This window comes from Poromitra crassiceps, assembly GCF_964638095.1.
Source record: "Poromitra crassiceps genome assembly, chromosome: 1".
NCBI classification, from domain to species: domain Eukaryota; kingdom Metazoa; phylum Chordata; class Actinopteri; order Beryciformes; family Melamphaidae; genus Poromitra; species Poromitra crassiceps.
This window is the reverse complement of record NC_139623.1, coordinates 16,824,153-16,844,529: the sequence shown is the minus strand read 5'-3', so window position 1 is coordinate 16,844,529 and position 20,377 is coordinate 16,824,153. Positions and strand designations below refer to the sequence as shown.

Here is a 20,377-nt window from a genome sequence, read left to right as displayed (position 1 = left end):
AGCCGTAGAGATTTCTGCCTTCTCTCCAATACAATGGAACCAGATGGCACTTGGCTTGTGATGCTCAAAGCGCCCAAAAAAATACAATTGAAAAACTCAACAGTAGACGTCTCTTTCCAGAAATCATGACCCGATTACTCAAGATAACCCACAGACTTGTTATGAGCAGTTTTATGTAGGACCTATTTTCGACCGAACTACACCTGCTAGCTAGCTGCTGCTAGTTTCAAGTAGCAACTAGCTAGCAGCTAGTGAGTGTAGTTTGGTTGAAAGTAGTAACAGATGCGGAAAAGCAAAGCGGAAGTGACGGAAGAGCCACCGTCACTTCCTTTTCCGCGTCCATTTCGGCTATTTGCTAATAACGTTAACGCAGAAATACACTGCATAGAAGACGTCAACTCGTCTTACAACAACAGTGGAAAATTACTGGAAAGTTGCGGTGCAAGTTGCTATTTAGACTGTAAACAGTGGAGCACGGACGCGGAAAAGGAAGTGACGGTGGCAGGAGAGGTGCGCTGTACAGGAAGCTGGGAAAAACGGTAGGGCTGTCCCAGAGTCTATTTTTCAAATAAAAATAGACTCTGGGTTCCCAGATTGCTCATAATCAAACTATGACATACTGTTGACCCAAAACCAGGCTGCAGTTAATCACACACTCAGAACCACACAGAATCAGGTCTGGAGTCACTAATACAGTATAATTTCATTTATAGATGACAGGAGAATTTCTCCTGCACTGCCTGAAGCATACAGGGTTCCTACACATTTTCAATTTAAAAAAGTCAATACTTTTCCCAGACCTTGATTTGTTTTGAAGATTTTGTCTGGCATTCGATATGATTTACGCAGATAGCCATATTGCCCCTGCTAACTAGGTCATATCACTGTATAGATGAAGATTGTTCTTCACACCCACAAATCTCAGAATAGACGAAAATCTCTGGTACAGTGCTGAAGCAGGAAGTGACATACCACTTTGCCTCTCTATAATTATGCGTGTATCGGACCTGAACCACAACATTTTGCATACTTTTCCAGACTTTTTTTTTAAATTCCCAAACAATTCCAGACCTGGAATGGATCAAATTAACTTTTTCTAGACTTTCGAGACCTGTGTAGGAACCCTGAATAAGATATTGCCATCTATTTAGCCTACCATTTGACAGATCATCACTTTGTTTGCTTGTGTCCATATTATACCTGCATGTGCTGGGCCTTGAAGGCGTCGAGATCCTTCTCCACCTCACAGATGTGACTGTTGGCTTTGGCCATCTCGGCCCGCTCCATGTCCCTCTCGGTCAGCAGCTGCTCGATGTGCTGCTGCTTCTCCTTCAGTGCCTCCTGCAGCGCAGTGGTGCCCGAGATCTTACGAGCGTAGCGTGACGACGTCTCCGTTAGCTTTCAGACGGGAGGAAAGAAATATCCGGAGTAAACGGTAAGAGATGAGATGGAGGAGCAGCCTGGTCGCAAGATTTGTCTTTGGCATTGTATGTTTCTGCAGTCAACGAATACCTAGAATATCAACGTTTCTGAACCAAAAATATGCTGCATATCACATTTCTAGATACGTGTATCAATGTAATAGAGTCTGCCCCTGAAATAGCGTGGTAGCCAAGGGCGCTGTGGTCAGGGTGGGTGGAGGGCGTAAACACTTGCCTTTCACACCGGAGGGCTGCGTTTATGTCCCATGTTATTTAAGCCTAAACCAAAACCATACTCCTAACTTTACCAAGTTGTTTTACTTGCCTGAACATAACCAAAGTTGTTTTTGAGTATCCCGTGATCTCAATGAGGCTTTTCCATCCTGACATGACTAGAAATTCAGGGGGAATCAGTGAATCCTTGTCACTGTGGGGATTCTGTTGGCATGAAACTGATCAAATTTGATGGCATTCAATACTGGCACAAACCATTGGCTAATGGTAGGTTAAAAAAATATCTGTATCAGCCTTCAAAATTCCATATAACTCTAACTCTAACTCTACATAAGATGTTTTTTTTTTATATTTACATTGGAAATGTGACTGCATTTCCAAAAGTACCATCAACCTTCAGATCATAAATGTATTACCGGAATGTAAGAAAAGACTGTGGGATGCTGTCAAACAAGTTCTGACTGCTGCAAAATTAGTGGAAAATGCACCATTTTCTTTGACCACTAGAGTGTGCTCTAGGAAAGGATTCCTTCCCTGCCTATGAATTCAATTCAATAAGCTTACAGTACAGGGTAACACTGAGAAGAATGGAGCTCTCTCTAACAGGGACATGCTGGAGTGGATACAAGGCCAAAAAGCTGCAAGTAGCATTGAGGATGGGAAATTAGATGGTTGAGATGACAATACAATAGATAAATAGAAAAAGCGGACAAAAAAATAGATTATTGTTATGACAGTAACGGCAGCAACCTAAGATCAACTGACAGAGATGACAGTGACACAGGACTTGAATGCAGTCTCAGATGTTTAGCTTTATATGGTATCTGTAAGGCATTGGATGATTACTGAAGGTCACCAAGGTCTTGCATTCATGGTTAAATTTGGTTTAGACCCAGTATTGCATCAAGGACTGCAGTCATTCGCCAGGTGTTCAATGATCACACCTTGATGGATTGGCATTGTATGGGTTCTGCAGAGAAACCCTCAATGTACAAACATCTCTCATGACAAAATCTCTCACTATCTTTGTTTTTACAGCCATATATTGATATATATCACACCTATGCATTGCCTCATTGACTGAGGGGTTACGCTGTGTTAAGTGTGTGCACTACACCTCTGAACTGACCACATTTGAATGACAGGTTATTCACAAACCATGCATGAATAATAGCGATGTGAAGGGGAAAAACATACAGTCATATTTTGCATTTGTGCTTGGGATGCTAGTGCACATACTAATTTACCTATTACAGAGGCTATGCAAATGAGGCAGTACCCATGTGCTACCACTTAGCCAAATTAATTGTGGCACACCTGATCAGCACGGAAATTCAGAGTGGCCGCCATCCTTGGTGTCAGACGCAGGCACTGTTGCCAACAATTTAGCAAATTAACAGAGAGGGTATTCCATCCAAGATCTTGCTCCCAATTACCAAAAGCTGAAATCACTGAAATACCCTAACGTCCCATTCATTTGAGTCTGTTGCCAGCAATCCAGTAAACTAGTCTTATAGATTCAGAGAATATTGATAGGGGCTGTTTGGGTGGGTGGGAGCACCAGTCTGTGGCAGTTTGATTTGCAACAGAGGAGCGAAATGCACTCTCATTGAATCATGTCCTCAGTGTATACACTAACAACTAAATTAAAATTACTAACGGCTTAGTAAGACAATCTAACTCAACATTCAATTCAATTTAAATCATTTTACACACTTTAACAAACTTAGATTCCAAACCAAGATGCGGGGATTGAGGTTGTAAAACTGTATAGGTGTAACTTGTGATATTATTGTTCACACACAAAAAACAAGCTTGCTTAGCATTTCAGAGAACTTGACAGGTCTCTTAAAGTTTGGGGCATTACTTTTCCTGGTTTTAGAACACATTCATGCCATTTCAAGCCACTTCTCTTTATTCTACATATGAACACTCTCCCTGAGTGTATTCAGGATGTCACGCTAGAGTTTCTGTCTTACCAGGCCAGCTCGGCTCGGTCGTCCGCCCACGGAGGAGGCCACGGAGCTGACTGAGCTGATGGAGGAGCTGCTGGGGCTGTGGACCAGGGAGGAAACCCCCATGGCCATCCGCTTGCTCTTCTTAGCCTTGGCCGGGCTGGTGGAGGGGAAGCCGATGCGGATCACCTTGTGGATGGGGGCAAACAGGCCAAACTTTGGAAGACACTGAAAGTATCTACAGGAAGGATGGGAGAAGGATAAGGTTAGGAATTCTACTTAGCAGTTACAGATGACGTTCCCCAAGCCCCGGTAGCCAGTGATTTCTCCGCCTACTGGCCTCTGGCCTACCGGTTACTTTATGGATTGATAAAAAAAAAAAAAACTTTTACAGTGCACGATACAAGATACCTGCTGAATAAGTGTCCAAATGTTCATGTCATTCTGGCCAATACTCCACTTCTGTTATAACATTTCAGTCTGGAATATGGAATATCTTTCAATAATCTTTATGACTAAAAGGCTAAAAGTAATCTCATGTGTCAGAAATGACTGTTCTACATTGAAGTAAAAATGTAAATAATTAACTTGTTGGTTTTGGATTTATTTAACTTCAAGAGTGCATTTTTGTTCGTGTCACCCTCAACACATTCGTGTGACCCTCAACACAGGCTTTGAGAATCCCGGGCCACTTACTGATACTTATGCTTAAATTAACCCACTCATATTCTGGTTTATTTCAAGAAAAACATTTTGGCTAGTGGAAATTCTAATTGGCTGGTAACTTCTAGCAGCCATATTGGCAGGTGGTAAAAAAAAGTTAATTTCAAGCCCTGCAGGGAGAGCAAGTGGTGACATAGGAGTGAGTGAGAAAAGGATCAATTATTGTGGTTTAAGACTGAATAGAACTGTTAATTTAAAATTAGTTATTCCTCTAAACCTGACGTCAAATGCCCCAAATCTTTCCACACCAGCGCCATTCGTCCCCCAACCCTCAGCAAAATCTGGCCCTCTGGTAGCAAGGACTTTTTTTGTGGTCCTCTCTATCATCAAAGTTCCTGGGTTACGGCATGACAATATTTGTTCGGCCCCCGGCAAAAATCTGGGTTTCTCATGTGGCGCCCCATGAAAAATAATTGCCCACCCCTGATCTAGCCTCTTAAATTGGTTCTCAAAGTGAACCAGATTCATGCGTTTTAGTTTAAAATGTAAAAAAAAATCTTACAGGGGGCATGGCCCCCCGAACCCCCCAAGAGGGTCCAAGCAAGGTCCACCCACCACAATCTCTCCAAATCCTGTCGGAAACATACAGTTATTAGTATTTTCTTTGTTCTTAAAAATACATTGCCTGTTTGTGTTTTGCAATATGGATATTGTTTTATTTATAATTAAATTGAGCATTGGGTCTTTATAAGAATGTTTATTTGTATTATTTCAATTGTCACACTCATGGATATTTGAGGTTTGTTTATTAATTGGGAAAAGGACCACTGGAACAAATGCCGCAAACATGATCCGGCTACGTTTTCAATCTGACTGGCTACTCAAAAGTTTGGGGAACTCTCTGGACGTGGGATTATGAAGACTTACTTATACAAATATATGAGGGTGAATGGATAGCATGTCTCGTCTATGTTTCACAGCGGTTATTACTGCTGATCATTGTGTTCAGAAGGAAAGAGAACAAGGGAGGGCAGTGTAAGCCTGCAGTCCAGGACATGACATGTCAATTGTCCTGGCATTGTCTTTCTTGGCTTTTGAATAAGTAAAACAACAGACATCTAAATGTATTGCTAAACAGTAGCAATAAACAGATTTTTGTTTGATCTAAAGAGATATCAATATTGATGTTTGTGCACTAGAAGACATACACATTTTAGAAGAAATGTGAAGCAAAAAAAGAAAGAAAGATGCAGCACTGCTACCTGACTGCAAACCATCATCACTAAAAGTATTAAAAGCGTAATATATACAATGCCATGCATTATGATTTGTGATAAGCTTGGATTAAAAGATCACAGCTACTTTAGAGGATTTCAGAAGGTGTTATAAGGCATGGAGAATGATCTAAGAACTATAATAGTCATGATCCTTTTTCAAAACATAAATTACAATATTTTGATTTAGTCAAGCTGAGGAGGAATTTGAACATCAAACATCATTGTAGCTTTGCTCCATGGTTGCTTCATCAAACGTTAACTACTGTAGGCCTGCAGAATTAATTCTATAGGCTATCTCTATTTCTTGTTTTTCCAATTAATAATTACACAATTCATTAATTTCTGCCATGTTAAGCTCAGGTAAGAATAGATGGGCCCACTGATGATAGTCTGAACAGTTTTTGTCACTAAAAATGGATAATTTTATTCATTCAGAAATGTTATATCATCATCAGTATATACGTAAATGGGAGCTGGGGCTCTGTGTCTCTGTCTGTCCCACTCTGTCTGTCCCACTGATGACATCATCATACATACATACAACATAAATTCACTCACACACACAAGGCTGTAGTTCAGTGATGATGTCATCAGTGACATGCGAGCTGCGGGGCAGGCAAGGCTTCGAGCCCGCGTAGCGGGCGAGCCTAGGAGTCTCACGCGCTATGCGCGCGAGATTCCTAGTTATACAAACTACCAATGCAAACTTTGGCACTACACCCCAGTAATACGGTATTATAAGTGATGTGGCTAATTGTACAAAAAGAAATCCAGTATAAGTACAAGAAGGCCGAGCATGCTGCAGCATCAGGTCTTCTTCCTGCACAACACAAACATCCATAACAGGAACACTGTTAGTGTTTCTCCAAGTTAAAGTACACCATTGTTGGTGTTTAGATTTAGAGACTTCCTTTCTGCTACTGTCAGAAGTTAATACTGAACTGATTCAGAAGTTAATACTGAACTGATTCAGAAGTTAATACTGAACTGATTCAGAAGTTAATACTGAACTGATTCAGAAGTTAATACTGAACTGATTCAGAAGTTAATACTGAACTGATTCAGAAGGCCAGAAACAACAAGTTGAAAATAGTCTTTGTGGATGTAATATGCTAAAAAGATCATGATCATATTTCAGAAGTGCTGGGTTGAGAGACATTCATGGATTGTAAAAACAGTGGATGAATGCAAATGATAAACAAGGTTACAGTCAACAAAAAGATGCAGATCTGGGTGTGGGCCAATCAGTAAGAAATATACCATCTTGTTTTGGCCTATAATGTAGCTTTCCCCTCAGACCAATCAGTGAAATTCTGAAAATGCTGGAACACGGCAGTTCGCCCAAGCTTTGTCGAAATTCGATGAGCCATGTCTGACGCCTTCAAAGCCCAGCACATGCAGGTATAATATGGACACAAGCAAACAAAGTGATGATGGACGGATAGATGAACCGATAATGAAGAAATGAATCAACAAATGAACAGATGGAAACCATTCAGTCCTCTCCCTGATTTCGTGGTGAGGGAATTTTGGGGAGCTCGGAGCAGCGAGAGCAAACAAACAAGAAAGACAGTGACTGCATTTACATGGACTGCAATAATCCACCTATTGATCTTCATCTACAGTGTAAATAAGACAATATTTCTGATTAAGGTGTTTACATGAGTTGCTTATAAATTAGAATATTCCATATTCCCATTTACATTTTCCCTCCTGAATTTAACCTGAAACCCTTTCTGTCTTCTATGTTCTATGTTTCTACCATTAGTGACAGGACGTCTTCTTTACTTCTGTAAACAAGTTGCGAAACAATCAAGCAGTTGGACTGCCGTACATGTAGCAATATGTAGTGAAAGTCTTCATTCGACTATTGCTTACTCCGACCTATGACCTTATTCGGGTTAAGGTAATCAGAAAATGCTGGCAGTGTCTTAGTCAGAGTATTGTCTTCTTAATCAGGTTAATATCAGAATATTGCAGTCCATGTAAACGTAGTCAGTGTGTGTGTGTGTGTGTGTGTGTGTGTGCGTGTGTGTGTGCGTGTCTGTACCTTGTCCCGGCTACTGCGCCATCGTTCTTCCCCAGGGGCTCGTCCAGTTCGACCCCACACCATTCACCCTTTGCAAAGTCAGTCTCCCCCATATAGCGCACCGCTCCCATCTTAGTGCCTCCCACCTGACAACACAAAGCACAAATGCTCAGACAAATTACATTGCAACTGAGGTGAAATGAATGGAATATTAATACTAATAATGGTCATTGTTTTTTAAAGGTGCCATGTGCAACACTTTTTAAGCATCAGTATATCATCATTGTGATACCTTGGTATGATTACGGTAAACACATGAGACAATCATTGACACAATTGGTAGTATTACTCAAAATGAAAACTGCATTTCCCATAAAGCCCATTACTGTAACAAAGAGGATGTTGCTACTTGTCACCCCTCAGTCTCCCTGGTGCTGCTCTGATAAACATCTTGGAAGTGATTTTCCATGGGCTTTTCCAACCCGATCTAAAAGAAAAATTGTAAAATAGCAACGTTTGTAGAGCAACGTTGCTATTTTACAATTTCAGCTCCGAAATAGTAAAATGGTAACGTACGTGTCTACAGGGGTGGGCATGGTTTGGGCGTGGTTTACGGAGATTTTCTGTTTCTAACCCCTCCCCCTACCCTAACCCTAAGATCTCAGAACGTTACCATTTTACAATTTTCGAGCCGAAATTGTAACATAGCAACGTTGCTCCAAAACGTTTCTATTTTACAATTTTCTGTGAGACTGTGTTGGCTTTTCACTCCTTCCACCATCTGCTAGAACCAGAAAGCAAACTACTGTTTGCGCAGTAAGATCAGGAATCTTCCTGTTTTGTGCCGTAAAGCAATCCAGCAGATTCCCCGGCAAATCCGACCAGGTGGCGCCAAGCGGCAAGTTCCGTCTTCGTAAATTGAAGCCAACATGGGAAATAGCAAAAACTGCAGTTCCTTGAATGGCCACTTGAGGCTGGCTACAAAAGGGAGTCATTCCCCATTCATCTTTGTTCCCCAGATCTCGGAAAAGACTAATTAATTGGTATATACTCACTGTACCTGAATTAATTTATAAGTTGAAGCAACAGCTCCATGTTGCTTTGGCTTGTAGAGTACATTATACTTAGACAACATTTTGGTTTATGGAAATCAGTCAATATACTATACATACATGTTCTCTTCTTCACCCTGCACATAAACAAAACGATGAAAACCAAAAACACGTGTATATTTTCATTTGATTTCAGTTAGTTTTACAAGATACAACCCCTACATTAAAACCTGTCTTTCAGGCATCTTTCACAATCAAAACATGGTTAGTGCCATGAGAATTAGCAGAAAGCTAGAAACATCAAGTCAAGAGACAGCGTTTGTCTGTGGCACATATGGTGACCACATGTATGAGACACAAAAAGCCCCATCAGCATGTACAAATATGCTGTCACTTTCTACAGTACAGTATGTGCTGTGTCACCAGCCAGCCAGCAAAACAGCTAAACACCCACCACCAGGCCAAGAAGAACATACCGCAGCAAAACTTGTCAACACATAAATAACATCTAGTAAGTAGCTGTCTAATGTTACTTTCAAAATATAATGCAGATAGATATACATAGATATGTCAATTAAGTTAAACTCGTAACCAGTCATCTAATCCACCGGATTACTCAATCAGTAGATCTGATCGCATCAAGTCCCTTTTAGGTTACTTTGCTATTCAAATCCATAGAAGAATAAACATGCTTATGCCTACTCAGGCATTTTGCTGTGTGGGTTACATCTGCGAGGAGGCTCCTGTGGGGCGAGTTTTCGCCTGGCCGTGCACAACCCAAATTTTCTAACCATGCGGACGCAAAGTCGAGGTTTAAAAAATAACGTCATTTCCCCAAGGAGAAACCGCAAGACGGGTAAAGCTCAAAACGTTTTCTCGTGTCTCTCATCTCCGTGCAACAGTCCATACGTCTAGCAGAATTCTGACTTTAAGGGTGCTTTCCCACTGGCACCCCGGTACCGTTCCCGAGCACGCTTGTCCCCAAATTGACCCCAGTTTTGGAACATTTGACGAGCGTAAACGTTGTGTTCCGTTCCGCGCCGCGCCCGGCCGCGCAACAGGGAACTGTGACAGGATGCACTTGAAAAGGTGGTCTGGGGAGCGCTTTGGCGTGCCCGGGGACGCAACACTCCGTTCCGTATCCCAATGCGGAAGAAATATTAAATGTGAAAGCTGACCACCGGGGGAGAGGGGAGGGGGGGCAATCGTTCCACAGAACGAAAGCAATCATTCCCAGTTAGAAAGCAACCTAAATCTCAGAATTCTTTTTTTCTGAATTTTGACATTAAACTCAGACAACGGCCTGCATGTTTAGAAACAATTAGCTGCCTTATGCACACTCCCGCGAGTGCGGATCATGACCATCTGAGCCCCTAGTACAGATCCACATTATTGGAAAAACGGCTGTTGTTTAACACCGGCAGCTCATGTTCCGGATCATGTATGTCTGAGTGGGCGGGTGGTTATATGGCACTTTAGAAACCATTAATGTCCCGGTGATCATATCTTCATTAATGGATGTAGTTAGGTGGCTGGATTATTTGGAAGAGAGCCAAATTAGGTGAGTAAACAAGTAAAAGTTGAATCGTTTCTTTCTCCCCCATCTGCCAGTTTAAAAATGCAACAAGGAGATGCCTACTATTTAGCCTACTGCATAGGCTAAAGTACCCGCTAACGTTCACGTAGCCTATTCATTAATTAATCGTTCGGCAATCGCTTATATCAACGAATTAAACGAGCAAACTCACGGTTTCCTCAAGTGCTGCAAACAGCTTGAATGGTTTATTTTCCTCCCGACCTGTCTGTCTTGTAGGCTATGTAAAAATGCAAGAGTTGCATCAGCCTATATCGAGACATATAGCCTAACTTTTGTGGGGAGAAATAAATTGAAAACTATAGTCAGATATGACTTGAATGCCACTTGTAAAATCATCCACAGTGTAATGTTAGTGCGACGGTGCGACCACTATTTTGACTGGCGGCTTTTGAGCAATGTAACAAAGGCAAGCGCTCACTTTTTCTGGCACATTGCCACCCCACGTTATCGCCTGAATGCGTCGGAATGCATCTTCCGTTAAAACGGCATGTTTTTTTATCGAGTTTGGTTACGGATTCGCTAAAGCTGTTTCCACATCACATTTCTTTTTATCGATAAACCCTACCGCACCCCGTTCCCCCGCCCACTCTACTCGCCATCGGCAGAGAATACGGACCATTCCCAGCTGTTTCCAAACAAAAGACTCCTCATGTCTAGAAAGGTAAAACCGGAAAATATCCTGCTCTGGCTAGCCGGACATGGTCCAGACTTCATGTTTAGAAGTGGCTCTAGAGACTACTGTTACACCCACCCCCCCTCCCCCCCAGGCGACCCCAAGGTTGGGAACCACTGATAAACTACCGTAAATTCCGGACTATAAGCCGCACCGGTGTATAAGCCGCACCTGCAAAGTTGACTGTTTTTTACATATATAAGCCGCACTGGACTATAAGCCGCGGGTGTTTTAATGTTTTTTTTTTTTTTTTTTTTTTTGTGTTTTAATGTTTAATTACCATATGTAAGGGTTCATGCACAGAGGGGATTGTCGGGAAAGAGATGGCTGTTTGAGGAAGCTCCCATTTATTAACATTTCAACAAAACAACATAACACAACACCACCTGTGTTTCTTTTTTACAGTGCACACAGTGTCATACAGTGTCATACAGTGTGGTGAAAAGAGGGCAAGAGAGGAAATTAAAACAGAAGTGGATTGGTAGTTAGAAAGAGTGCTAAAAAAGAGAGATTTTTTTTTTTTTTTTTTTTTGGGGGGGAAAAAATCCATAGATAAGCCGCACCGTTATATAAGCCGCAGGGGCCAAAAAAGGCCAAAAAACGGGAAAAAAGGTGCGGCTTATAGTCCGGAATTTACGGTACATTTCCCAGGAGGTGTGGCCTCTCGCACCAGTGTGCTCACACAAGTGTTCTGCATACAGCCAAGTGGGGCTAAGAGAACTGCAGGAATTAATCTGGAAGTATACTTCCGGATTCGTCAGCAAAAAAGTGAATGGGTTTTAGAATGGGGATTTCACTTAAATGCATAAAATAAGGTCTGTGGTTAACAAAAGTTTAGGGGGCACGGTGGCGCAGTGGTAGCGCTGTCGGCTGTGAGTGCTGAAGGAATGCGTGCCCGTCCGCATGTCCTCGAGTGCCCACCACCCGGGTGGGGTCATCAAAAGGGCCTTTCTGTGTGGAGTTTGCATGTTCTCCCCGTGCCCCCTGGGGGTTTCCTTCATATAGGAACCCCTCACCAAAAACATGCAATATCCTGGTTGCTGATGTGGTGCCTCCTCTGGTCGTTCGGGGCGCCTGTTCGGAGGGAAGGGAACTCGTTGGAATAGCGTAACCCCCCACGTGCTATGTCCTACCGGTGAAGCTTCCCCTGTCAGGTGAAAAGAAGCGGCTGGCTACTGCCCATGTCTCGGAGGAAGCATGGAGCCAGTTTCGGCTTTCCCCAGATCGGCAGAGGGTGGAGCAGCAACCAGGATAAAAAAAATTAAATTAGCACTAATGGGGGATAAAAATGGGATAAAAAAATCAGGGGGAACAGTTCATGGGAATGCGAATTTGGGTTCAGCATGATAATCTTCATAAACTGAATAACTTTGATGACTTTTGGAACGTAACGCGATTTTTAGAAAACGCTCCAAAAGGCATAAAAGTTATTAACGTTTGTGAAGAGTATCATGAAGCCAAATTCCCATAGACTTTTCCACTGACGAATGAAATGGCGGCGATTTCTGGATAAAGCCTACAAAAAGACCTCATCCCTGCAGTACTCTATTGCCTTTTATCCTGCCTGAAAACATTAACCTCGATTTGATTGGCCCTTCACACAGACAGACGACACACACACACACAGAAAATAGCTGTTTTTGACAGCATTGGAATCACGTGGTTGCAAACAAGCTACAGGGGTTCCCAAACTTTTCCGACCAAGTACCACTACGTACCAAACCAAATTTCGCAGGGACCACTTCCACTGCGTATACCACCCCCTCCCCCATAAAATAAAATGTGCTGATTTAACCATGCAATAGCAGCAGAAAGGCTAAATAACAATATAAGACTACTAGCTGGTTCAAAATGGACACACACACACACACACACACACACAAAACACAAAACACAAAACACAAACTTCACTCTGGCTTTAAAACTGAACCTGCTGCAGCCTCTGAAAGTAAATGTTCAAAATTGTGATGTTTCCCAAATATCGCGATATTTCCGAAAATCAGCCCAATCTGGCAACTGCTCAGGGTTAATGTGTATGTAAAAACTGTTGTCTGTAAAAAAAAAAAAAAATCTCTCGCGGACCACCAGGCGTGGTCCGCGGACCACAGTTTGGGAACCAATGAGCTATGTAATCCCTATGTCACCCTCCCCCCTCCGGTGGGGCGAGACAAAAAAGGGGGGGGAACCACTGTGGAGTCAGAAGACATTACCTCGGCTTGCAGTCAGTATGATGTCTCAGTGATTACAGCCACTGGTGCCAAAACAGCCAGTCAGCATAAGCCCCATCTTGACTGCTGTTGCAGCAGATCTCATCTTGAAGTTGTACTCAAAGGTCGTGAAGATGGAATAAACAGTACGACAAGCGCTAATTCCCTATCTCAACATGGTGGAGGTCGATACTTTTTTTTTACTATGAATTCCAACTTCATCTGCACAATTCCCTATTCATACCAACAAGTTCTTATGTAATAATCATGCCCAAAACCTTACACTTACACTAACCTTAACCTAATTGTTTAATTGCTAAACCTTACTTAACTGAAGTTCTTTTACTTGCCTAAACTTATGGCGTTTTCTCATCAGGGACCTGGGCCCGGATCCGAGCACAGTGCACACTTGATCCCAATTTCCAGTTCATTTGACTACGGTAGTGTGAACACTGTGTACCATACCCAGGCATGGATTAATGAACTGTTCCCGGGTCCACTTGAAAAGCTGGTTCAAGTATGCCCGGGGATGGTTCACATCAAATGTGAACACAACTGTACTAAAATACAGAGTGGACTGCGATTTATTTACAGTGTGACAACCAATTATCCTTTGTGATCTACAAGAGGTAAATACGAGTTTGTGTATTGTTTTCTATATTGTGATTAAATGTTATCTTCTTATTAAAATAGGCTAATGGGTGGGTGGGCGGTGTCTGTCAGTCACGGAAATGACATCATCAGTGAAATTGCCTAAGTTAGGCTAAGTCATGAAAGTGACGGAAGTGATATTATCAGGGGCGGCTGTAGAGAGCGGGTCGTCCACTCGCTTTGGATAGAAGAGGTCGGTGGTTCCCGCCTCCTCCAGTCTGCATGTCGAAGTGCCCTTGGGCAAGATACTGAACGCCAAATGCTTGCTTCTGATGGTGTGCCAGCACCCTGTGTGGTGGCCTGCCGCCATCGGTGTATGAATGGGTGAATGTACCTACTGATTGTAAAGCGCTTTGGATAAAAGCGCTATAGAAATGCAGGCCATTTACCTTTTTTTTTACCATATCAGTAACGTCATAGTCTCCACCCTAGAACTAATACAGTAATATAATTGGGCAAAGTTTGGCAGGGCACACAATTGCTCAAATGTGATGTCACGCAGGCAGTTGTGATGTCATCATCAGTGATGTCACTCGAGCAACTGTGAATACTATAATTGGAGAGCTGATGGCGCACAGTTGCCCAACTGTGAATTGCCCAACTGTGATGCCACTCAAGCAGTTGTGATGTCATCAGTGATGTCACTCGAGCAGTTGTGATGTCATTAGTGATGTCACTCGAGCAACTAAATGCACAGTTGGGCAGAAATTGTGCGATGTGCATGCCAATATAGCAGGCGAGGCTGCACAGCAGCCGCGCAGTGGGCAAGGTCGTGCTGCGTCTACGACCCCTGCGGAACGGGCGATTTCCATAGCTGCAGCCATGGCGCATTATCTCCAGAGTCCCCACCATAGGAGTTCTAGTAGTGTAAAAGCGAATTGTGTTGCTAATGCGGGTAGCCATTAGCATAATAGCCATTAGCTTTGCTTTCATACCGTTAGCTTCGCATTTGAATCAATTGGCAAGCTATTGCAAAGATGTCAATTGTTTCATTTGACGCGATTAGCTCGGCATTAAAAGCCATGGTAAAAGAAGGGGGGATTGGTTTCATCCAGCTGATTTCAGCACTACTGTAGCTGCAGTGCGTACCAACAACCAGTAGATCGCAATGAAATAGTTTATGGACTTATTCCTGTTGCTGAGCTGATTTATCTGATTCAGGAGACAGACATTTGCAACGCAAGTGTAACCAACTCTTCTTCTTTTTCTTTGTGTTTATTGGTGGATCGCAACCCAACTAGGTGCATACTGCCACCTACAGTACTGTATCGATATGTGTAGATACATAGGTGTACTGTACGGAACATTACTAATGTGAAAGCTGAGCAGTGGGGGAGTGGGGAGGGCAATGGGTTGTATTTCCAACAGCAGGAGTAGCATGTGACGACTGGATACTGTAGCTCCACGGTCAGCCACTGCAGTGAGATGGATTACACTGGAGAAGCTTGGAAATAGATGGATAGCACTGATCAATGTGTCAGCAGAGGTCTGTCCTCTCTTAAGTGCTGAAAGTAATCCGGAGTGATTTACAATATTGACCAGTAGGAAGGCCTCCAGTGCTACCCATTTCCCACTATGCAGCATCTGATGTAACTATCCCTTGTGCCCCCTTGTGTGTACGGTATATGGAAAGCAACTATCCTTGGCTGATAATTATATGCAGAGAATATAAGGGCTGGATGAGAAGATGTGCAGAAAGTGAGGTTGTCAAAAGTATCGATAGTATTTATTGTATCAATAGCAAAAGTTTGAAACTGATACAATACTCATTTGCAACAGAATCGATACCAGCAGTGCTTTAAAAATAAAACATATTACAGATTTTTTAGATGAAGACGACGAAGAAGAAGAGGGGTAATCTGCTGTGTAAGAGCAAAGGTTTTATCAGGTGTAGCTTATACATCAGATCGGCAATATGGTCCCGCCCCCTTTTAGGGGGAAAACAAGCCACTCGCCGTTGACTTCAATGTAAAATAGCAGTACCAAAAAAAATCATAGAAAAATAACAGAATTAATTTTGTGTTTTCAAGACCCAAAGACACCATGACATGACATGACAATATATTACAACTCGTCTGGCCATAGAATGCACAAGATACACCGGAAATATTACTTTGACCCATCTAAAATCATGTGACTTGTCACATGTTACGGCAGTCTAGCCTGAAGCAAGTAGCCTACAACGACGCTGGGCTTCACTACAACTGCATTTAATGTAGGAAGACTCAATTAGAAACAGGCGGACACCAGAACTAGGTCACAGACGGGACATGAGTCACATGATTTTACATGGGTCAAAGTCATATTTCCGATCTATCTTGCAAAGTGTGGCCGGCTGAGTTGTAATATATTGTCATGTCATGGTGTCTTTGTGTCATTAATAAACAAGATTAATTCTGTTATTTTTCTATAATTTTTTTAGTACTGCTATTTTACATTGAAGTCAATGGTGAGTGGCTTGTGTTTTCCCCCTAAAAGGGGGCGAGACCATGAGCCGCCTACAAAATGACGTATTGCCGAACTGATGTTTATGGAGAAGCATGTGTCTGTCCGTCCATCTGTCTTCATTTATTTTTATGCCTCTTCATGTGTTGCCATTTCCTCTCCGTGGTATCGAGTATCGATATTCTCCTGGGTATCAGTATGAATATTCTCCTGGGTATCAGTATGAATATTCTCCTGGGTATCAGTATGAATATTCTCCTGGGTATCAGTATCGATATTCTCCTGGGTATCAGTATCGATATTCTCCTGGGTATCAGTATCGATATTCTCCTGGGTATCAGTATCGATATTCTCCTGGGTATCAGTATCAATATTCTCCTGGGTATCAGTATCAATATTCTCCTGGGTATCAGTATCAATATTCTCAGTATCAGTATCGAAGTTAGGAATTCTAGTATCAAGCAGAGAAAACAACTCTGTGGAAATGACTTCCTCTGCAGGTATACTTTTCAACAAGCTATGTGATTCCTGGAAACATCTGAACATCACTTGATTCCTGGAGACATCTGAACATCACTTGAAATGCTGAAAGCACCATTTTTGTCTCATAATAAATGGTTACACCCATCAGAAGGAGTTGTCCAGGGGTCGGATAAAGGAAAAGCGTACAATAGAGGATGAATAAAGGCCCGATACTGTTACTAGATGAAATAAAGCAAAAAGAGAATTCCCCTAATGGGATCAAAGAAGTATCACATTACATTACATGAATCCATTTTTTAGTACCTGCATAACATTGTGATGATCAGCCACCCACTAGGCCTGAGCATGGACAGTGTTTTTTTGTTTTTTTTTACCTTTAGCACAATATTTGAATTGACCAAGGCAAGGAATCACCTACTTTTGCAATCTGATGGAAAGTTCATTACTAATATTAATGGCGGAAAGTTACGATTACTTTAATAAGAATACTATAATCCACTCAAACTCTTATTTCTAGATACAGTCGGTCACGTTACTTCCAGTAACGTGTGTGTGTGCATGGCCATGGGGGAAAACGGGAGGATTTCCCCCATGCTGACCCATTGACCATGCGTCTATGACGAGACACAGCCTGAATGTATATGGGTGGGATCTGCCTCATTTCAGGAAATTGTGCTTTTATAAAAATTCTCAAATAATTAATTTACGAGTGAACAATTTTAAGAAAAATAAGAGGCGATCGGTGCAACGGTGCGCCAACTCCAGCCGAACAAACTGACAGACAGCTCTCCAATTATAGTAGTAAGATAGATAGTATTAGCTATAATTCACCTCTCAAAATTCCATGATACTCCAGAAATGCCATGACCAGTGGGAATCCTCTTATCAAACCACTTGTGATGCAACAGAAAGTTAGGGACATAAAAACTCACCAAGACGCGATCCCCAACTCGAAGATCCTTATCCCCGCCTTTCTTTACAGAGCCGCTGTCGGACATGTTGGACCCCGATTCATTTCCCGTTTTCACGGCACTGTTGAGCAGGCCCTCTCTGAGCGGCACTACCACCCGCTGGCCAGGGGGGGCACCACCGCTGTTGTGCTGGGTCTGGTTTTGGGCTGAGTCGATAGAGTGGCTGTCGCTCCCCTCGCCGACCAGCTGGCGGGTGAGCTTGGAGGGTCGTGTGAAGATGCCCTGGAGGGGCTGGCACTCGAAGTAGTGTACGCCACCCACCGAACCATCGTTTTTGCCAACTGGGTCATTCAGTACCACCCCGGCCCACTGTCCCGGGGCAAACTGGGTCTCCCCTAGGTAGGCGATGACTCCCGGCTTCACCCCGTTAACCCAGACCTGTTCGCCCACTGTGTAATCCCCCAAAACGTCGTCGCCCACTTCAGAGAGTTTAGTTGGCGTGGTGGGCTTGAGCGGAGCATCTGGAAAGAAAGGGCAGAAACAGGTCAAGTGTTGCAATTACTTCCATCTGACTGTACATTTTTTGCCATGGTTATAAAGATAATTAGGACATAAGCAGCTGCACAAAAGTAACAAAAAAAAAGTCTATAAGTGAAATAAGAGCACTGATCAATATGGCATCATGTCAGGCAGGTTAGCATCCAGTACGGTGATGCAAGGAACATGAACAGAACAACTGAAATACAACACATACAGTTTATGGAAATTAAATCAATACTATCATGATAGCAATCACATTCCCTCAGCCGAAGCCTTCCTCATAGGAGGGTCAAGTTGTTTACACTGCTTACAATGTGACAGCATCCTCATTTACACTGCTTACAATGTGACAGCATCCTCATTTACACTGCTTACAATGTGACAGCATCCTCATTTACACTGCTTACAATGTGACAGCATCCTCATTTACACTGCTTACAATGTGACATCATCCTCATTTACACTGCTTACAATGTGGCAGCATCCTCATTTACACTGCTTACAATGTGACAGCATCCTCATTTACACTGCTTACAATGTGACAGCATCCTCATTTACACTGCTTACAATGTGACAGCATCCTCATTTACACTGCTTACAATGTGACAGCATCCTCATTTACACTGCTTACAATGTGACAGCATCCTCATTTACACTGCTTACAATGTGACAGCATCCTCATTTACACTGCTTACAATGTGACAGCATCCTCATTTACACTGCTTACAATGTGACAGCATCCTCATTTACACTGCTTACAATGTGACAGCATCCTCATTTACACTGCTTACAATGTGACAGCATCCTCATTTACACTGCTTACAATGTGACAGCATCCTCATTTACACTGCTTACAATGTGACAGCATCCTCATTTACACTGCTTACAATGTGACAGCATCCTCAATTACACTGCTTACAATGTGACAGCATCCTCATTTACACTGCTTACAATGTGGCAGCATCCTCATTTACACTGCTTACAATGTGACAGCATCCTCATTTACACTGCTTACAATGTGACAGCATCCTCATTTACACTGCTTACAATGTGACAGCATCCTCATTTACACTGCTTACAATGTGACAGCATCCTCATTTACACTGCTTACAATGTGACAGCATCCTCATTTACACTGCTTACAATGTGACAGCATCCTCATTTACACTGCTTACAATGTGACAGCATCCTCATTTACACTGCTTACAATGTGACATCATCCTCATTTACACTGCTTACAATGTGACAGCATCCTCATTTACACTGCTTACAATGTGACAGCATCCTCATTTACACTGCTTACAATGTGACAGCATCCTCATTTACACTGCTTACAATGTGACAGCATCCTCATTTACACTGCTTACAATGTGACAGCATCCTCAATTACACTGCTTACAATGTGACAGCATCCTCATTTACACTGCTTACAATGTGGCAGCATCCTCATTTACACTGCTTACAATGTGACAGCATCCTCATTTACACTGCTTACAATGTGACAGCATCCTCATTTACACTGCTTACAATGTGACAGCATCCTCATTTACACTGCTTACAATGTGACAGCATCCTCATTTACACTGCTTACAATGTGACAGCATCCTCATTTACACTGCTTACAATGTGACAGCATCCTCATTTACACTGCTTACAATGTGACAGCATCCTCATTTACACTGCTTACAATGTGACAGCATCCTCAATTACACTGCTTACAATGTGACAGCATCCTCATTTACACTGCTTACAATGTGGCAGCATCCTCATTTACACTGCTTACAATGTGACAGCATCCTCATTTACACTGCTTACAATGTGACAGCATCCTCATTTACACTGCTTACAATGTGACAGCATCCTCATTTACACTGCTTACAATGTGACAGCATCCTCATTTACACTGCTTACAATGTGACAGCATCCTCATTTACACTGCTTACAATGTGACAGCATCCTCATTTGCAGTCCGGCAGAATCGCCCTTGAAACTATTAATCCGCCGCAGCGCACGGCGGTGCAGTTTGTGCTAGATTAGGCATTACTCTAACTCCTGAAAAGCGGTTCAGAAAGACGGCGTAGACACACTGGGGGAGGGGGGTGTTTTCCCCCGTTTTGGGCGTGGTTTCTGAATGATGATGATGCGCTCCGCAGTGTCTCTATCTGACTTGGATGTGCCGTGATTAACCTGGCGATGCGGCCCTGTGACAGCGGCCGGTTTTGACAAATAGATGATCTCC

General features: G+C 42.6%; 1 protein-coding gene across 1 annotated transcript in view; it reads right to left on the bottom strand.

Moving 5' to 3' along the window:
- The window catches only part of clip2 (CAP-GLY domain containing linker protein 2), a gene marked incomplete at its 5' end in the record, with an annotated part of 71,948 nt that overhangs the window by 31,962 nt on the left and 19,609 nt on the right, over positions 1–20,377 (bottom strand). Inside the window, 4 exons of the mRNA XM_083641112.1 lie at positions 1,201–1,398; positions 3,635–3,848; positions 7,601–7,725; positions 17,620–18,119. Coding sequence (XP_083497238.1) covers positions 1,201–1,398; positions 3,635–3,848; positions 7,601–7,725; positions 17,620–18,119 — 1,037 coding nt within the window. The remainder of the gene's footprint in view (positions 1–1,200; positions 1,399–3,634; positions 3,849–7,600; positions 7,726–17,619; positions 18,120–20,377) is intronic.